The 21,729-nt window shown below is 40.8% G+C and overlaps 1 protein-coding gene across 1 annotated transcript in view; it reads left to right on the top strand.

Moving 5' to 3' along the window:
* Positions 1 to 21,729, top strand: part of adamts17 (ADAM metallopeptidase with thrombospondin type 1 motif, 17) — a 142,090-nt gene that overhangs the window by 92,835 nt on the left and 27,526 nt on the right. The window contains exons 10-15 of the mRNA XM_078257875.1: positions 1,625 to 1,775; positions 8,399 to 8,500; positions 8,834 to 8,979; positions 10,537 to 10,709; positions 12,477 to 12,604; positions 20,977 to 21,097. Of these exons, the coding sequence (XP_078114001.1) occupies positions 1,625 to 1,775; positions 8,399 to 8,500; positions 8,834 to 8,979; positions 10,537 to 10,709; positions 12,477 to 12,604; positions 20,977 to 21,097 (821 nt within the window). The remainder of the gene's footprint in view (positions 1 to 1,624; positions 1,776 to 8,398; positions 8,501 to 8,833; positions 8,980 to 10,536; positions 10,710 to 12,476; positions 12,605 to 20,976; positions 21,098 to 21,729) is intronic.

The raw sequence follows: 21,729 nt of genomic DNA, 5'->3' as shown, positions 1-21,729 counted from the left end.
CGATGCCATATGCCAGCACAAGGTTGAGGGTGTGGTTAAAACAGTGAGTGGTCTTATGCACACTCTGACTGAAACCAATTGAATCTAGTAGTGAGTTGAAAGCAATACTAAGGCTATTGCTGTCAACGTCCACATGGATATTGTCCACAGGCGTGAAGGAGGAGAGGCAGCACTGAGGCAGATGAACAGCGGAGGGAGCAATGTCCTGTGGTTGATTGGAATAGACCGTTTTCACGGCAGACGTGTTTACATGTCATAGTAGGAAAAGCATGTGCATTCAAAACCATTAATGATGACTGCATTCCAGTCCATTAGGAGAGGCCCTGGTATTGTGCATGCTGACTCACTGAAATAGCTTGATGGAACTGAGCCATCGTTAAGGTTATCAATTTCAGCTGTGCTTTTCCTACTATGACAAGTCAAAATGTCTGCTGTGAAAAGGGTCCATTAGAAGTGGATGGGGCACACACCAGGAGTTGCTGATGGATAAGATCCACTTTGGTCTGGAAGAAATCCAGGAACTTGGTGCAACAACCGGGTTCAACCGGAGGTTGGTGGGGCGTAGCAGGCGGTGAATAGTGGGAAACAGCATTCTGGGGTGTTTTTGCTGGTTGCTGATGAGGGTGGTGTAATAATTTGTCTTGGCTTTGGAAAGAGCTTCTTTGTAGGAGCTCACATGTTCTTTGTAGGCCTCCAGGTGGACAGTGAGGTCAGTTCTTTTATAAAGTCTGTAAAGTCTTTAGCTTCTGTATGGGACGCACCGGGCAGAGCAGCAATTTTACCGCGGCGCTGTGAGATGACGTAGTATGACGTAGAATAAACGGTAAAGATAAGTATGAAAGAGCATCAAAAAGTGACGCCAAGGGTCCCGACCAAGCACGTTGAAAAATAACAGTACCCAGAGTCCGCCGGATGTCCCTTACCTTCGGCTTTCTTCAAATATCACTGTTGATGGGATTATATTGGAATGAGTTGAAAGCCGCCTGTGTCTGACTGAGATGCTAAAGGAGACTTTTTGTTTCAGTAACTAATGCCAAAGGCGTGAGAATGTGTTTGCATGCAGATTATATAAATAGGAACATCATTGTATATGTAGCTGCATATCTAAACACAGTAGTTTATCAATAGAAATTGGCGCCACAGGCAGGTGTCAACCTAATGGTTCATCCCAGCTCATTTTGGACTGCATCTTAATCTGCAAACAGCATTTTTGCAGAATAATATATATAATAATCCTTATCAGCCCTGGGAAACTACAAAAATAGCAGATAGATATCACACATGCAAATGAGTCTTTGCTTTGGATTAAACTGTACTTCATATCCCTTGATGTTGTCATCTTTAATGCTCATCTACATCTGCTTACAAAATAACAACTAACATTGTTCAAATCTTCCCCGCTGTAAATCTATGAATGTGTAATTGTTTGAATGTGATCAGGGCATTCCTGCAAAAGAGAGGCTGCCTCTCAGTGAACTTTCCCTGAATGAATAAATAAAGGTTAAAAAAATAAATAAAAATTAAGTCTCTTGGATTCAGATTTGATGAAAAGAAAACTCTTGGAAATGAAACAGTTCACTGGTAAGCACGTTATGAATCGTTCTCTTGTGTGTCTTTCAAACAGGTCCAAAGCAAGTGGCTGTCTTCTGCACACCGACCCCAGAAGCCGTTACCAGGTCCGGCTTCCTCCCAAGCTGCCAGGCATGCACTACAGCGTGGATGAACAGTGCCAGATCCTGTTTGGATCCAATGCCACTTTCTGCAATGACATGGAGGTACAACACACTCCATTTGTTCTAGTATTTTAAATCTCAAATGTTATGAGAATTTTCTCCGCTGAAAAATGCTTCCATAGGTTGTTTGTTCAAGCAGCAATTACGACTCATCTTTACTTTTCTTGTGGCGGCGCCCTCTACTGGCCGTAGTAATTGTGACGGGAGCAAAGCAAAATGTGATGTGACAAAGTATAAGAGTACGGATGCACCAAATCCAGGATTCGGTTCGGATTCGGCTGAATATTGGGCTTTTTGAAGGGGTTCGGTTTCTGCCGAACCATAGAATTTTTTCCATAGAACCGAACCCTACGCTTGCACTGCGAGCGCTACGCTGGTCGACGTAATGTAGGTGGACTGTTCAATGCAGTAGGCTGTGAGAAAGTGAAAATGGAACTCGTGAGCAGAAATGGCGCCGCCGGCAGCACCCCCAGCCAAAAGAAGGCGACCCAAGCCAAGCCACACGCTCAACCTGCAATGCCGACCTTGTCCACCGCGGCAAGGACCCCAAACAACACACAACATCGCCGCTGCCAAAACACCTACGCATGAAACATCCGAAAGAATACAAGCTACGCAGACAGCAGCCAAAACGCAGAAACCCCAGGTACGGCAAAGGAAGGACAGTCACAGCTAAAAACTTGTGTTAACCAGACAGTGCCTCTCCCGGGCTGTCAGCTGTTCTCTCGGCAAATGAGTGTCTCTACAGTCAGTGGGAGCGGAGCGACCAAACGGCCGGCTGCTACTCATTAGCTATCGTTAGCTTTCTAATTTCAACCACCCAACATGCCTTCATCATACACTGGTTAGCAAAAATTTGCCAAACAAAATTGGCACTCATCTAGCGATAGCGATGTGCTTTCCTACAATGTGAAAAACATATGTGAATTCAACATTAAGTTGTTACATTTAACTATTTTAGAGGCTGTGGACATTGTTTACTTCATTAATGTGTTTACTGTTTTAATGGACTGAGGATGGGAGTAGGATTCGGTATTCGGTTTCGGATTTGGCAGAATCTTAACCAGTGGATTTGGTATTCGGCCGAACACCAAAAATCTGGATTCGGTGCATCCCTATATAAGAGCACCAAGTTCCTCATAAGGAAGCAGGTTGGGGTGGTGGATGGGTCAAACAAACACCAGACTATCACCGCGGAGACGTCACGTCCCAATTGAAATTAATGGCAAGTTTTTTTAACTTTACAAACGTCCCGTTGAGCGTCACGTGCGTAACCAGAAGTGAAGTAATGTCTGATTTTAACCCAAACCACCATCTTTTTCTAAACATATGCCTACCATACACTAGAACAGGGGTTTTCAAATTGGGTGAATGTGAGCCTCCCCTTAGAGTAGGTAAGGACAGCCGAGCCCCCCCTTCCCCAAAATCCCGTCCACCTGCCCTAACCCACACATGCCGCAGCAGTAAATGCCATCTTTTGTGTGTTCCAGGCAATGATGAGTTTCAATAACAACTGATACAATTTTTATATTTTTTAATATTGTATTTGAAGACATTTTATTTCCACAACTTTTTTAAAAGTGCATTCATAAATGATTCTTTGCAACAGCAAATAATTTCCAACTTCATGCAGGCCTAATTGAGGCTACTTTTAAAATCACTGAACATCAGTAGGCCTATCCACATTCTTTAACGCCACATAAAACCTCAGATTTAAACAACAAACAAAATGCGCCATTCACGTCATTTGCGCTAAAAAAAAATATATTTTGAGAATAAACATTACGATAAAAAGTAGAAAATTATATTTAAAAAAAAGATTGGAATATCAAAAAATCTGAATTGTTTTTGACAAAAGTTGGAATTTTTTTGACGGACCAAATTACAACTAAAAGTTCTGTTTTTGCCACTGACAGACTCAGATTATTATTCTAAGTGTCTGACAACATTATGGAGAGGATCCCTACAGAGATAGACGTTTTTGTTAAAGAGTAAGATCTTTGTTGTTTAACATGAAACGGCCCCGAAATCACCATCACCAAACCCACCAGACTCCATGTAAATAATCGGTACTTTTGTCATCGTAAAACACACTTCATTCAAATTGGACAGAAACAAAATAAAACTATCAAAAGCCGTCTTGGTTCGACTTTCCACTGTTCCAACAATCACTGTGGTTTGGTTGAAATAAACCCTTAATTCACCCATTTACATGTGGAAATATGCTGGCTCTATACACGCTAAAAGTATCCATTATTTACATGGAGTCTGGTGGGTTTGGTGAAGGTGATTTTGGGGCTGTTTCATGTTAAAGTAGATCACGCTTCCTCTCAAAAAACTCATCTGGCTTGTTCACTAAATTTGTGTGCTTAGTTTCAATGTGACGCCAAAGTTTGCCTGGTCTCATGCTATCATTTGCTAGCACCTCCTTGCAGACCACACACTGCGGCAGAGGTGGAGCCTCAGACCCCGACCAGGTGAAACCTAACTTTAAGTACTCTTGATCATATTTCCTACGTTTTTTGCTGGGTCCTGTCTCCTCCTTAATGCTGACTTCTGACTGGGGACAAGGAAACGATGCATTTTAAAGCTAATACACGCACGCACAATTACCGATATCAATAGAGCTGCATACAGTTTTTTTTTTTTCGCGTGTTGCGCCTTCCCTGTGGTTCTTTGGCGCCCCCCAGGGGAGGCGCGCCTCACCTATTGAAAACCCCAGCACTAGAAGACTTTGAACAGACTTTAAAAAAAGACTAAAGTCTGACACCATCTCATATCTAAAGACAATCATGTCACATCTAACGTTAAAGTCGTCATATGTAAATTTTGGGGGGATCTTGCAGGGTCACAAATTGCACAACTACAACTAGATTCATTTTGAAAAATTCAACCAAGCTAGCTACCGTTAGCGTTAGCATTAGCGTTAGCTGGTAACTTAAGGTTGCTGATTTTCTGTTCTGCCGTACATGCAGATGAATGCCTCCAGTACCCGGAGATCTGCGTTTATCCGCCAGTAAAACTCCTGTTGGATGACTCACTTCAGAAGGGTTGAAAATCGGCAACTTTCCCTCTTTAGTGTTTAGCTTAGCGCGGCACCATAGCAACCATAAACAACAATGGCTCTAGCCGTTTGCTGCTACCGGTTTGTTGCTAGAGGGAGCGCACCCATTGGTTGTTGACAAGGTTTACATGATTTAACTTCACTACCAAGACTTAAAACTTACGATGATATCAAACACGTTTGATTTTGTCTGAAAGTCAAGACAGGAAAAAGACTGACTCAGACTGAGTTTTATGACCACCTTACACCAAACGATGGAGACGACGGGAGCACCACGACTCTAGCAAGAGTCACAGGATTTCATTCTGATATTGGAAAATAGTCCACAACAGTGTAATCGTTCGAAAAGTCGTTTGGTGTAAGGTCGGCAATAGCTAGGTGGTTTTTGTGCCTCAACATAACCAAGCTGAAACCGTTTCACGTTAACGACATGTTTAAAACCGCAACCTTCACGTTTAAAATTGAACGTTCTCTGGTTTAGATATGATATATGATATATATATATATATATATAAATAAAAAGTGATATATACATCGTCCTGCAGACCATATCATCGTATGGTTTGGAGGACTTGTTGCATGTTTTTCAGTTTTCATAACATGTTTGTTGTATATCTAACCCACAGTTAAGACATGAGATGCATTGACATTTAAAATGGAAGTAAAGTTACTCCAAAATAGGACAGGGGCAAACAATTATTAATAAATAAACACAAAAAACAAAGCATTCTGAAATATGTATCTATTTACCTTCACTGGAAAAACTAAAGATGAATCCTAAAAAGATCTTTAAGAACATTTAATAAGAATCTGATCCTCTATTTCAGTGTTTCTCAAACTTTTTACAACACGCAACACTTCAGAAAATATAAGGCTCTCTAAGTACCATTATTATGGCCTTTTATTAAAAAGGAGTAGCATATGCTTACCCTATTCAACTATGGAAAGGTCACGCAGGAGGCAGGTTTATTACTAGTAACATTATTTATTGTCGACAGCCACACTGTAACTTTACTTCCTCCATCCCACTCCAACTAAAGCCAAATTTGAGGTGACATGGGTCATATCTCCTTACTGTTTGCCATTGTTTGCTGCTAGCAGATGCTGTAGAGACTTCACTAGCATTCACTGTCATCCACTATAGTTTCAACAGGGCTGCTCAAAATATTCTCCTCCTCATCCACACTTCCTTTCATAGTAGTTCCTGTTTGGAGCCACGATTGCAGTGTTTTTGAACCATTCATTTTACCTCTGCTAACTATCTTGCACAGCTCATAACTAATTACAGTTGTATGTACTCCGTCCATGAATATAACTATGTAGCTGATATCTAAACAAAAAATATTACAGTTAAACAAACTGATCATAGTGTAAGTATTAGTATTGGGAATGTTGTAGTATTTCTATAGTATTATGTTTTTTAATTAATTTATTTCATTTTTTATATCAGAGATTCCATCTGCGTACCACTAGAGAGAGCTCTCGTACCACCGGTGGTACGAGGCTCTCTCAGTGGTACGCAGATGGAATCTCTGATATAAAAAAATGAAATAAATTAATTAAAAAACATAATACTATAGAAATACTACAACATTCCCAATACTTATACTTACAACCAGTGATCTATTTCCATAATCGAATAATCAGTTTGAGTCCTTTTTTGTGAAAAGTAGTATAACTTCTGATAATACACTGAACAAAATTATAAACGCAACACTTTTGTTTTTGCCCCCATTTTTCATGAGCTGAACTCATAGATCTAAGAATTGTTCTATGTACACAAAAGGCTTATTTCTCTCAAATATTGTTCACAAATCTGTCTAAATCTGTGTTAGTGAGCACTTCTCCTTTGCCGAGATAATCCATCCACCTCACAGGTGTGGCATATCAAGATGCTGATTAGACAGCATGATTATTGCACAGGTGTGCCTTAGGCTGGCCACAATAAAAGGCCACTCTAAAAATGTGCAGTTTTATCACACAGCACAATGCCACAGATGTCGCAAGTTTTGAGGGAGCGTGCAATTGGCATGCTGACTGCAGGAATGTCCACCAGAGCTTTTGCCCGTGAATTGAATGTTCATTTCTCTACCATAAGCCGTCTCCAAAGGCATTTCAGAGAATTTGGCAGTACATCCAACCGGCCTCACAACCGCACTAGCCCGGGACCTCCACATCCACATCCAGCATCTAAATCTCAAAGATCGTCTGAGACCAGCCACCCGGACAGCTGCTGCAACAATTGGTTTGCATAACCAAAGAATTTCTGCACAAACTGTCAGAAACCGTCTCAGGGAAGCTCATCTGCATGCTCGTCTGGATCGGCGTATACGACAGTGTGTTCCAGGTCCTGCCAATATCCAGCAACTTCGCACAGCCATTGAAGAGGAGTGGACCAACATTCCAAAGGCCACAATCAACAACCTGATCAACTCTATGCGAAGGAGATGTGTTGCACTGTGTGAAGCAAATGGTGGTCACACCAGATACTGACTGGTTTTCGGACGACAGAAAGAAGAAACAAAGTCAAACTATCAAAAGCCGTATTGGTTCATCTCTCCACCAATCACCACTCTGGTTTGGTTGAAGTAAACCCTTTTTTCACTCATCTACATGTGGAGATATGCTGTCTCTATACACGCTAAAAGTACTGATTATTTAAGTGGAGTCTGGTGGGTGTGACGATAGCTATTTCTGAGCTGTTTCATGTTAAACAAAAAGGATCTTAGTCTTTAACAAAAAGGTATATATCTATAGTGATTATATCCATGATGTTGTCAGACACTTGGAATAATAATCTGAGCCTGTCAGTGGTAAAAACAGCACTTTTAGTGGACGAAATTGACAATGCATTTACCCTATAGGATTACATTTATGGTAGTCTATATTGACATCGGTTCATTTACGGTGCCGCCAGAGGTTCCGCCGGATGTCCCTCATTTTCAGCCTCATCTTCGGCTTTTTTGTGTGTTGGCATTCTCTGAGCTAGAACCGACAATTAAATTAAAATTCTCATCACACGCTCGACAGCCATTTTAATTCCAGAGTTCGCCTCCCTACATGCACGTTCCAACAAAACAATTTCCTGCCCGAGGCTATTTTGCAGAGACACCGTTGCTCCGTCTGGCACTTAGTGCCGCCCAAGATGATTGTGATGGGTTTAAAGAAATGCCAATAAACCAGAGCACGTTTTTCTCCCATCCCGGAATGCTGTGTGGACTAGCCAGACCCTCCTTTGCATTGCTGTGGAGGAAGGTCTGGCAATTGGAGACTAATATTCACAGTTACAGCTTTCTCGCTCAATACTGGACCAATTTCAAAGATGCCTGATCACATTAGTCACTTAGACACCAATGCTTTGAAAAATATACATCCAGGTTGAAAAAAAAACGAAATTACCTTTTAACTCATTGAAAACCATAATACATAATGAATTTGTAAATGAGGAAAACTGAGAGCAGCACAGTGGTCTGCTGTACTGATGGAATTTGACAATACATTAATCTGATGCTGAATTGAATCATGTCAATACTGGTGTGTGTGTGTGTGTGTGTGTGTGTGTGTGTGTGTGTGTGTGTGTGTGTGTGTGTGTGTCTGTCAGCACTTGATGTGCGCTGGACTGTGGTGTTTAGTAGAGGGAGATGCATCCTGCAAGACCAAACTGGATTCTCCTCTGGATGGAACCGAGTGTGGAGCAGACAAGGTAGCACTGTCTCCCTCACACACTGCTTCCATGCACTCACACCTTCATCTCTCTCGCTGCTCATAGAAGCTGATGCGTGTATAGCAAGTGAACTAACAAAAAAATATAATATAACGATAAAATATAACGATTTTCTCAGGATGTATTTAACATAATGATCTGCAGACAAATAAAAAAAACTCCTTTATTCATATAAGCTGTGCAAAACAACAGGTGTGTTATAACTTTTTTTAATGCATAAATGGAAGAAAATGACAGTTTACATTTCACTGAAATTGTATTTATATTATTTCACGTAACAATAATGTGTGTGTGCGTGTGTGCGTGCGTCAGTGGTGCAGGGCAGGCGAGTGTGTCAGTAAGACTCCCATCCCTCAGCATGTGGACGGGGACTGGAGTCCATGGAGCCAGTGGAGCATGTGCAGCAGGACCTGCGGTACTGGAGTCCAGTTCAGACAGAGGAAATGTGACAACCCTCCGTATGTCACCCATCTGACTGTGTTTGTTTGTCTTCACTTTTCCCACATTGCAATAAAAATGCTACAACATTTCCCTTTTCAATGCATAAAACATGCATGTTGCTTACGGGCCTGGTCCAATCAGGGGCCCACATCACTGGAAGACATTGATTGACAGCTGGGGCCCCCTATCGCATTTTCATTACTCACACAATCCCAGCAGTCCCACGTGCAGCCACTGACCAAGCGGGAGTGAGAACGGGTAAAATGTATTTCCTTGTTTCTGTTATGAAGACGAAACGTGTGTGACTCGGAACATCTCACATTTACCAACAAAACGTACAGCGAAAGACCGTGCAAAACATTTCAGACCGTCCTGCCAACATGTATACATTTTAACATTAATGTACGCTGTAACGATTTTTCACTCTAAAGTCGCTGAAAGCTGCTGCTGTTTCAATCCTGTCGGCTCTCTGCAGCGGGCGGGGCTGCTGCTCCATTTCCCCCGCGACTGACGCGCACACACAAACACACACAATCACACACGGTGGATGCAGGAAAAAACGCAGATGAGATGTACAGGATGACCTAAATTGAGGACAGCTACACTCGTTATTGTAAGTGCAATGATAAGTTAAAGTCCAATAAGTACTTTATCAAACCGTATGAATGTGTGTCCCAGCCCAGGAAAGGAAATTAACTAACAATGTAAAGATCAGCAAGCCACTGACAATGACAGATATGTTCATATTTGATTCATTCAATAAATTATTATTTTGCGTCTTAAATCCACCAGCTGTTTTCATATTATACCAACATTTGCAGCATCCTGACCTTTTTGGTAAGGTTCCTAGGAAATCTCAGCCCAGAGTAATTAATTAATAGTAATAATTATTATTCTCCCCAAAACAAGTTGCCTTTTTATTTTTTTATTTTTTTACTTTTTTGCAACAACTCATGTGTTATGGTGCGCAGTGTTTTTTTGTTGTTGTGGTGCGCGTAGGCTACTCCTGATTTTCCTGAGTCATCTCATCTCTTATATGCAGTGGCGTAACGAGCCAACACCGGGCCCCTATGCAGAATTATCAAGGCGGGCCCCCCTACTACAGCACGTGATGACGGCGCAATGTCCACGAGTAGGCTACCATCAATAGGACAGGATAGGATCATAGAGACACAGCAATTCCTGTTTTTCACCTTTATGAGGCAAAAAAAAAAACTGGCTGGTAAAAAGTCAAAAGGCTGGTGGTCAAAAAAAGTTAACTTCATGCCCTGATCGCACACATACAATAAGTGAAAAAACAGGGTAGCTTCTCTACTAAAATTAAACCCACCGTAGAATCATGATACACATGCAACCTTAAGTTCTACATTTGTTTTACTGTACATTTAAGTGCGCATTTGATGAATCTCAGATTGGACAGAGAATCCACAGTCAGTGTCTGTACAGAGTTGAGTGTTTAAACATCACCTGCTGTTTGATGCACACACGGAGCTTAAGATATCTTGTTGCTTTTTCTAGTATGATATAAAGATACGAGTATTGTACTATGAGTAAACCCATGTGTGTGCATGCAGGCCTGGACCTGGTGGGCGACACTGTCAGAAGTCCAGTGTGGAGCACAAGGCCTGTGAGCGTCCTCCCTGTCCCAAGGGAGCGCCCAGCTTCAGAGACCTGCAGTGTCTGTCTTACAACCGACACGCAAGCAGCAAGAAGAAGGGCAGCATGCTGACTGCTATTATTAATGATGGTGAGACACACACACACACACGATAGAGAGCGGGGTTTTTTTTTGGCAGTTTGCAGATTATCTGTAATCAGCGTTTTATTTGCCTGATAACCGATGAAGTTAATGAATTAAAAAGTGTTCTACTTTGGCACAGCTACAGCTCTGTCTGTCCCTCTGCTTCGGTTTCACTCACCACTGAGTCTGACTTAATGTCGTGCCCACAACACTGACTCTTTTACTGTGTATTATATTGAAAGTTTGTTAGGTTTGCCGTTTGACCCAAAACACAGAGACAACACACACGGAGGCAGATAGCAGTTAGAGAGGTTTATTTGAACAGTCAAACTTAATTGTGCAAAGAGTGGGAGTTTGGGATGTGTAGCTTCTGGATGGTAATGAAGCGTGAGGCAGGCAGGCAGGCAGTGAGGAATCTAGGGCAGAACTGAGATTCGGAGCAGGCAGTTTTGAGAGTGTCCAGTCTTGACTCACCGACCGGAATCTAGAGGGAACGTGAGTGAGCAGTGCAGGGTGGAAGTCGGCAGCTCAGCAAAAAAGCGGCAGAGCAATGGCTGGACAGGTCTCAGCGGGGAGGCAGCGAAGCAGGTCACACAGGTAAGATGCAGGTAGCAGCAGTTTCAGAGCGGAATCTGAACGAAGGATAAACAGGATTAAACGGAGTACTAGGATTTAACAAAATTACGAGCAGGACACACAGAATCAAGTTACCACAAGAGTAGTTTAACGATATGGCGCTGAAGAGGTGAACAGCCCGGGTAGATATACTGCAGAGGTGATGAATGGAATGAGCTGCAGCTGTGTGGGAGTGAATGGCCACGCCCCTTGACCCAGATCCTCCATATCCACGCCTCTCGCAGCCTCAGGTGCAGACGAACACAACACAGACAACAGGGAAAAAGGGGGACAGTAAAGGACCACAAACAGGAAAGGGAGAACACAGCCAACCCATAACAGTTTCTAATTTATTAAATAATTGCTTAAAGCATTTAAACAAAGTTTAAAGTTTGTAACATTCCAAAAACACACACACACACACACACACACACACACACACACACACACACACACAAATACTTGCTTAGTCATACTTTGGGGACATATTTAAAAACTACCCCCCTTTCGGGTCACCACATTCTGAGTGCTTTAGAAGTAAGATATCATCAACACATTCCTTACACCCACATGCCCCTGTTCATTAGTGTAATTTTTCTGTTGACTGTGATGATGATTTCATTTGTTTTTAAAGTATTTCTGAATGGAAACACGTTTTTTTGCCCTACTATTACACTAGTAGTTGGGTCTGCACAATATATAGTTTTTTTTTATCGTCATCGCAATATCAACTGGCGCAATATACACATCGCGAAAGGCTGCAACATATTGCGATAGACACAAAACAGATTTTTTGTTTTAGTTGAAAGAAAACATCAGTAGAAAACTGCACATTAAATGTAATGTCATTCTTTTTTAGTGGTGCCTTTTTATATTCAATTCAATGTTCAATTTGTTCAATAAAAGAATACTAGAAATTAGTTCTTTTCATTTGTTTTAAATTCAGCAAGCACTGTATTGTATGTTAGCAGAATACTGAAAGCAGCAGAACTGAGTACACTTTAATATCTGTTTATTTATCGCAATTAGTATTGTTATCGCGATATTCTACGTTATCGCATATTTCCCTCATATCGTGCAGCCCTACTAGAAGTTACACTAATAACATGATTGTGTGTGTGTGTGTGTGTGTGTGTGTGTGTGTGCGCGCACGTGCAGAGAAGCCGTGCGTGTTGTTCTGCAGCCCAGTGGGTCGAGATGTCCCAGTCCTGATGGCTGACAGAGTGATGGACGGGACGCCCTGCGGACCATACGAAGCCGACCTGTGTGTGAACGGAAGGTGTCAGGTACAAACACATACTGGGGAATACTTCTTCCAAATCATGTCATTGAATGGTACACATCAAATACCATTACACTTTCTATGGCCTGGTGCGGCGGTGGGAGTGTCAATGAAACGGCCCATTTGTGTGACGTCATGTGTGTCGTTACTTCCCTGTCAGAGCTGTCGGCTACTTTAGCGATGTTTAACGTTAACTACATAACGTTAGCAATATAGATTATATTGTGTAGAATCCAGGACTGGCAGAGCAGAAGGAAGTGTCAGGGAGCAGAGTAAAAGTATTTAAATAAAATGAGCTGTTTAGCCATGGAGATGGGAGATACGGTTAGCTTGACCTCAGTCGTTGGTTGCGTTGGTGGTCAGTTCAGTGTCAGTGGTCAGCATAACGTTAACATTAGTGTTGCACATATAAATTGCACAAATCCACAATATCCTCCTCTCTGGGTTTTCGTTCTGAGATGTGATTTTGTAGAAACACAACCCAGGCTTGTCTCTCTTCGGTTTGTGTATCCAATTGAACAACAACTATCTGATATTTTGGCTACAGTGTGGTAAAAGCTGTGCTGACTCTTTCACGGACAGTTGAGGGCAGCTTCTTTTTGCCCTCCAGGTGGGCGTTCTCATAGTGCTGTGACGTCACATGCAAACTGAAAAGGCACCTCTTTGTTTCTTGTAAGCTTTTTCAGCATGCCACTCTTATCTGTTTCTCAATAAGAGATGATTGTTGGACAAGAAGCAGCCTCTCTCTCAGCAGCAGGGCATATATATCTCTGCCATGTCCCTTCCCTTCTGCACTGATCAAGAACACTTTGCCCTCATGCATAAAAACTACATGTTTCTGTTTAATTGACAATGAACTCTAGCTCTATTTTGAACTCTAACCAACCCAAAAGTATCCCTAATATACCATTTTAAAGTACATTTGGATGAGATATTTTTGATTATTTTGCAATTAATCGCGATTAAATATTTTCATTGATTGACATCCCCAATATTTTGTCATTAAGTTTGGAGGACTTGTGACCGTGATAATTCTCCCACTCTTGGATCATTACTGTGTGGGGTTCAAGCTTTGTGGTGGAATACAAGGTGGTATCATAAGTCTTTAACTCTTCGTTTAGAGCTCGAGTCATCACTGGGGAAAAATGAATCAGTCATGAACTAAATAAATACACAAATAAAGACATGTAGGGTACCATGATCATTAGCAGTTGTTTAGAGTAGGTTAGATTAGATAGACTTTATTGATCCCACACAACACATACAGAATATACAAGAAATAATAAATAGGATAGGATACAAGAACAAATATTAAAAAAGTAAAGATAAAAAAAAATGCAAAGGAAAGAATGTACAAACGTATACAAATGGCGAAAAAAAATGTACGAATACTTAAATAATATTTATAAAGTAAGTAAACCTATGTTTCTGCAAGTTGCACTTAGTGCAGTATTGTGATGTATATGAGTCTTATTTAACACTCAGTGAAGTGTTAAAAAGTTGTATTGCCTGTGGTAGGAATGATTTCTTGTAGCTGTCAGTGCTACACCGAAGCTGTCGGAGTCTCTTGGAGAAAGTGCTCTGCTTTCTTTCTTGTTCATTTGCAAGTGTTGTATGCTGGAACGTTTGGGAGGAATTCCTCCTTCTGGCCAAGGGAGGGAGGGAGAGAGAGAGAGAGAGAGAGAGAGAGAGAGAGAGACCGAGACCCCGAGACCGAGACCGGTCCAGAATGTCCAATATGGATGCAATTATCATGACGCACATGTGCTCACAAAATACTTACTTCTTACATCTCAGCAATGACTCATGTATCCTTAAAGGGTAAATACCGTTTTTTTTCAACCCTATTTTCCTATGTTTTTGTGTCTAAGTGACTGATGGGAACAACAATCTTTGACATTGGTCCAGTATTAAGCAAGATTGCTGCAGTCGGCAGCGGTGAAACAAGCTACAATGCAAGTTAATAGGGCAATTATCCAGCTTGTATTTACCTTCACAATAGTGCTTGTTTATTTATTTTATTTATTTGTTTATTTAAAAGGGACAAAGCACATCAATTGACATTTTTCATTTACACTCAACACATCATATTACATTAATAAAAAAGAATGCAAGAAAGATAGAAAGCAAATTAAGAAAGAAAAAAGAAAAGAGAAAAGGACAAATAAAATAAATAAAAAATAAGTACAATACAAAGAAGGGCAGTACCTAGGATGAGGTAAACCAGCTATTGATGATTGCAGTTTTGATTGTTTTTAATCCATCTCTTGAGTGTGGTTTTAAATGATAGATAGCTGGTGCTTTCTCTGAGTTCAATAGGAAGGCAGTTCCAATAATTTGAAGCCCGTACTGAGAAGACTGTTTGGCCAAACTTACTACGTCTATACTGTACATCACAGTCTCCCCCGGTGGCTGCCCTAGTGGCCCTGCCACTGCTGTTCTTCTGTTGTATAAATTCACCCAGTGGTGGAGGTGCAAGCCCATGTTATATTTTGAAAATGAGGCAGGCATCTAGATAATGTAAGAAACTGTCAAAATTGAATAAGTTGTATTTAGTAGTGATATGGCAGTGGTGATAGCTGATAGGTTTTTGATCTAGTATTTTTAAAGTCTGCTTATAAAGGGTTTCTATTGGTTTAAGAGTTATCATGTTTGCTTGGGACCAGCTTGTGAAACAGTATGATATACGGGAAAAGATCATGGCATGCATAAAAAGTAGGGCTGGGCGATATGGCCTAAAATCCATATTGCGATATACATTGCAGCCTCCTCTTATATCACGATATATAAATTATAATAGAATCCTTTCAGAACAGGTGACTTAGACCCTAAGGAAAGCCAAACTGCTAAATGTATTTTTTTTAAAAGAGAAAGAAACGTAGTATGTAGTTTTGAGAACATTTATTGTGCAAAACTGTAGTAAAGTAGTAGTATATAGTAAAGTACACTAGTTACACTAGTTGCAGAGACTTTAACAAAGAAAAAGTATTAGGTTTCTTTCCTTTAGTGCAAACCATTCTAAAAGGCACTACAATTAGTTAGTTTACGTCCTTGGTTCTTAAATGCCATTCAAGATGCAGAGAACAGAAAAAACTGGTGTCTTTTTAGTTAAGGAACAGACACTGTACTGAAAATACTTTTAGTATTAGGCAAAGATGCACAGATACTTTAAATAAAAACATATTTAAAACATAAAGTTTCTTACCTGCAGCCTAATGTAACGCATTTGGTTTTAAATTTAATTTCGTTCTCTTAATGAAATGAAAACTGGTGTCTTGTTTATAAAGGAACGCATACTGTGAATTAGGAAAATACTTCCAGCATAAGGCATGGCTATTTTAAATAAAGAAAATTCTTCCAAGTATAGTGCACAGATACTTTAAATGAAAACATAATAAAGTGCAAAATGAAAGCACAATCATTTTTTTGAATAAAGAAGATACTTCCAGTACAAGGCATGTCAACTAAAGAAAATGTTTCAAGTATAAAAGTTTCTTTACAGTAGTGCCATGCCATAGACAGTAAAAACTGCAAAACAGCGACGGAGCACACTTGTACACACACACACACACACACACACACACACACACACACACACACACACACACACACACGTGTGTTCAGCGGGGAAGTACAACGTCTGCAAACACCAGCTGCTAAGATTTCAAGTCCGTTATATAGTGAATTGTCAGGCTGATGAAAGGCTCCATGGTATGGCTCGACCACAGGTCTGTTGTAGCGGCTTAAATCCAAATCAAGTCCAAATAATGGATGTTGCACCGGCCTTTTTCACCAGCTCCTCAGTTTCGCTTTCAGCCATGTTTACTCAAGATGGCGATGATGTGTTGCAGCCGGTTGCAGCTCGTGGCTCTAAATTTCGCAGGTAGATTACGTCATCAACATGCATTATCACGATATATTAGTGCAATATAATTAAAATCTCTATCGTAGGCCAATTTTTTATCATTTATATTGCATATTGTTTCTGTCACCCATTACTAATAAAAAGTTTGGCTGCCTCTGTGGTTAGATATGGCCTTATGTGTCTAAAGTTAGCCAGATTATATGTGATGGTATTAGCCACCTTTTTAACATGCTTTTTAAAAATTATAAAATGATACCAAGGTATTTAAAATCAGACACAACCATGAGTTTTTCTCCTTCAATAAAAACAGCAGCCTGCTGTGCACCTACACACATGTAGATATGACATTTTTAGCCAGTCAGAAACATGGACCAGTGCTTCAGTTAGTTTAGTTGCAGCCTGTTGTTTGTTTTTGGTATGCAAATAAAGAACTGTATCGTCTGCATACATTCTTAAGGTCCAGAAACACTGCACCTACTATACCACCCTTATATAATTTTGACTTGATGTTTTGCCACTGACTGGCTCAGATTATTATTCTAAGTGTCTGACTACATTATGGAAAGACGTCAGACACTTAGAATTTTAATCTGAGCCTGTCAGTGGCAAAACAAGCACTTTTGTGAAGGTAAATACAAGCTTTACAATTGCCATATTAACTTACATTCTAGCTTGTTTCGCCACTGGCAACTGCAGCAATCTCGCTTAATACTGGTCCAATGGCAAAGATTGTTGTTCCCATCAGTCACTTAGACACAAAAACTAAGAAAAACAGGGTCCAGGTTGGAAAAAAATGGCAGTTACCCTTTAACTGTGCAACATCATTTGGAATCGGTACAGTACTGAAGTTTTTTTTTTTAACTCTATCTACTGTCAACCATCTACGTGTAAAAAAAAAAAAAAGAATGCAGAGTAATTACATCTCTAATGTCCCTTGAACACCATGCATCACTGAACATACAGACGTCCACAGTAGCTTTGGAAACATGACAGAAGCAGATGACTAAATGTTGCTGCGCCCAGTGAATGCATGCAAGGTTATTGTAGTTTTCACTTTTCAGTTTCATTTTAGTTTAGTTTCAGTTAGTTTTCAGGGTGTGTTTGCTAGTTTTAGTTTAGTTTCAGTTTTCTTATTAGAAATATTTAGTTTTACAGTAGTTTGTTTTTGTCAGGGCCAGGTAGATTATCTCAGAAGTATGTATATGTTTGGAGAACAGCCATGACGTTTAATCTTGGTGCTGATTTAGTGTCCGATGTGAAGTAACTGCAGCACAGTGCCATCTGTTGGAATGTTAATTAATCAACTCGATTCAGTTTCTGTAAAACACTAAAACTGAAATTATTTGCATTTTATAAAAAAAAGAAAGATTATTAGTTTTTTAACCTGGCAATATAGTTTCAGTTTAGTTTTTCTTGATGAATTTAGTTTTTTTTTAGTTTCAGTTTACTAAAAATATTCACTGCCTATTTTAGGTTTAGTTTCCTGAGTGAATGAAGCAGCGTGACTCAGGAAGGAGCCAGCCGAGAGTGCAGTGGCATAATGGACGGCCGTTCACTGTGTTTATCTTGATTAAATTGGCTGAAAGCGACACCAGGCTGCTACAGTATAACCATTCAGACATTCTAACCCTACATTTCTCAAGGCTGAGATGGAGGGGATATCACTGCTGTATTTGTGTGTGTGTGTGTGTGTGTGTGTGTGTGTGTGTGTGTGTGTGTGTGTGTGTGCGTGCGTGCGTGCGTGTGTGTGCGTGCGTGTGTGCGCAAAGCTCAGCATTTAAACTGACCCGATATGTTGGGCTTTGCGAAAACATTCCAAGCTCAACACTTATTCACTGAGATGGAGTAGCAGTTGAGGAGTTGGAGAAGGGAAGCTGTGAGCTGCAGACAAAGAGAAGTTGGCAGGTACTGAGGCTAAAGAGGGAGGAGGAGGCATGGATGTTTTTCTAAATCTGGCATGTGAGACTCAAGCATGCTATGAAAACACTGGCAAGGAGAGAGGGAGAAAAAGAAAGAAAGTGAGGAAGCAGACAGGAAAAGGGGAGATGAATATATTCAGTAGCTATGAAAATAGACTGTCTGGCGGGAGGACGACCCTGGAAGTCTGACTAGGCTGGAGGAGGGGCCCCATATGGGCGTCTGATTCAGCAAACTGTGCACAATGCAAGCTACTGTCAGCAGTTACTGCCCCCTGCCTGTAATAATAATACATTATTTTCTCTGTGTTCACACCTCTACAAAGAGCCTGGTCATCTTCAATCCTGATGTATGGTGTCCCACAAAAATATCCCTTTAGGAAGTGTTTATAGCTCTGAAGACATGCTTGAGAGAGTGTTCTGTCAGTTGTGATGACTAAATATCTCAGAGACGCCCAAATCAGCAGACTTTATCTACAGTTTTATCGTAACAGGCTGGGACAAATTGACACAATGTTTTTCACACAAAGAAAGAAATAACTTTATGTATTACATTTTAAACAAGGCATGATAATTTCAAATTAGGCATAGACAATGCTGTACAGTGCAACATAAATGCACTTGCTATGCAAAAACCAATCTGTGCGATGAATGAAATGACCACAGTAGCAGTGGGCAGCCATAGTCCAGCTGTTATGCCAGTACTCACGTCAAGCGCTATGGCATGTGTTCATATGCATGTCTTTATGGCAGGAGGAGCACCAAGAGGAAACCCACGCAAACACAGGGAGAACATGCAAACTCCACAGTACTAAACTAAACCAGTACTCAGCAGTGCCTACTCGCTGTGAGGCAGCAGTGCTAACCACTGAGCCACCTTGCTGCCAATAATAATTAATGAAACATTATTTAAAAGTTTTCTGAAAGTTTTTCGCTCTTTTGATTTACAGAATATGATTTATAGGGCAAACATTGCCAGATGAATTAAATGTCCAGATGAAGGATATGTGTAAATAATAACATAATTATTTGACTATAGCAAGTTACGTTTTCTGGACATTATCTGTAGTGATAATAACGGTTCAATATTATGTTAAAATTGCATTGTTTTAAGTAAAAAACCTTAAAAAGTTCTTGGGGGAGGACCCCAAAGTAACCCTCCACAAACATAACACAGCTTAATATTGAGCCCTATGTGTGATGCTCGAGAGGTAGAATGATTGCTTTTTGCAAGTTCCACCAGTTAAACACACAAAAGCAATATTATATATGATGGTGGTATATGATCAGGGCGTGGTGGTATTTTGCGTGTGGCGTGAGTGGATGTGGACGCTTTGTATATTTTTCTGCTTTTTGGACCTTTGGCAATCACATGCCTGCACATGCCAAGATTTAACCCTGCATACAGTGCAAATTTTTGTTTTTCTTTTCTGAAGCAATTATATATTATACAGAAAAGACACACTCACACAAGTCAGTGCGCACTATAGGGGTGTCACGATTCTCCAAATACTCGATTCGATTACATTTTCGATTCTATGGTCACGGTTCGATTCGATTCTCGATTTTGAATTAAAGCACAGGTTGCTATGCCATTTTAAGACTAGACTTTTATGCAATACAATATCTGACCTTTGTCATGTTCAACATAATGTAACATATGACATAATATGACATAATAACTTATATCTATAACCTCCCATCTAGTTTCTCTTTCGTTACTGCAGTCTTCTTCACAGAAGATGACGTTCAAGTTCACAACAAAACAAACAAAAACCAATAAAACAGCCATGTCCATAGTCTTCTCTGAACAATTAAGTGTCTTAACAAACTATTTCCGAACAGTTGAGCATATACCACACAGATTAACTGCCATGTTAGTCGTGCTGCCAGTGGAAGAATATCGTACACGCACATAGCAGAGCTTGCAAACTGTGGCTTTTTTGTCGACAATGCGAACGTTGTCAACATAACTCACTGGAAATCCAAAATACTTCCACACGAAGCGACTTCAGTGAAAGAGGAGTGGGCTCAAGTTCTGTCGATGGGTCTCCTGCATCTGCAGTTGCCATGCTATCTTTTGACTGGCTGTAGCTAAATTAGAGGAGGTTGACTGACTCGCAGCACTTCAACACTAGTGTTGACGAACTGACCGAAGAGCCGCTTAATTAACCCGAGTAGTGTCCCTGAACCAAGAGAATGAATCGACTCCCTCCTGTTTTTTTACCTCATTCGTGCCGGCAGCGCTTCGCTCAAGCTGAGTGCGATCGGTGTATGCTCCGTTGTGTGTAGCTGGTCTTCTTCTGCTACTGTGTATGTAGTAATCTAGCTCATTAGCGCCCCCACTGGAGTGGTGGTAGAATCAATCAGGAAATGGACTACCTCGAGCAGGCTACATGTGTGTTTTCTTTCTGTTTTTTTTTCCGCTTGGCAAGCCGACCAGACGTGACATGGGGGCGTGGTAGCATCGACGATTCCATTTTTTTATTCAAAATTCGAGATTGTGACTTAATTTCGGTCTATTTCGATTTTAAATCGAAATTGTGACACCCTTAGTGCACTACAAAGGCAACTCATGAGCGTTTGATTTCACAGAAAATTGGCTGTGACGGCATCATCGGCTCTTCAGCCAAAGAGGACCGCTGTGGTGTTTGTAATGGAGATGGGCGCTCCTGTAAGATAGTGAGAGGAGACTTCAACCACACCAAAGGAATGGGTGAGTCTGTGTGTTTTAGTATCCAACTTGTATGCTCTGTGTCTGTGCCGAGTATGCAGCTTATATTGACTTTCCATGAAACGCCATTGCCATTCACTGCTGATATGTTGCAGTTGATTTATTATTTATTAAAGCAGTGATCAGTTTTACATTTGTTGTCAATAGGAAGCCTGAACAATTAGATTAGTTTTGAAAAGAAAATGCCCATGCTGCTCCTGGTAGAAATGTCAATGGAACAATGGAGTAGCAACAGCAGCAGCTTCTGGCCACAGCTGCCCCTGTGCTCCAGATGGGAGGACACGTCAAAACGCTCTCTTGTTTACTGCACTAGTTTCTCTTCCTTTTCCACAGTCCAACAGATGCAAGACTTGTTCACTCGCCTCCCCGCCATGTTTACCATCTAGCTGATTTGCTGCTTCCTGTTTGGTGCTGGAGGGAGTGCACCCATTGGTTTTTGACAATGTTCACATGATTTCACTTCCCTACCAAGACTTAAAACGGACAATAACATCAAACATGTTTGATTTTGACGGAACGTCAAGACAGGAAAAAGACTGACTGGGTCTGAGTTTTTTGACCACCTTACACCAAATGATGGAGACGACGGGAACGCCCCCCAACTCTAGCTAGAC

This window comes from Sander vitreus, chromosome 1 (assembly GCF_031162955.1).
Source record: "Sander vitreus isolate 19-12246 chromosome 1, sanVit1, whole genome shotgun sequence".
Lineage (NCBI taxonomy): Eukaryota > Metazoa > Chordata > Actinopteri > Perciformes > Percidae > Sander > Sander vitreus.
Note: the sequence above shows the minus strand (reverse complement) of the source record. Positions and strands in the feature narration are given on the sequence as shown.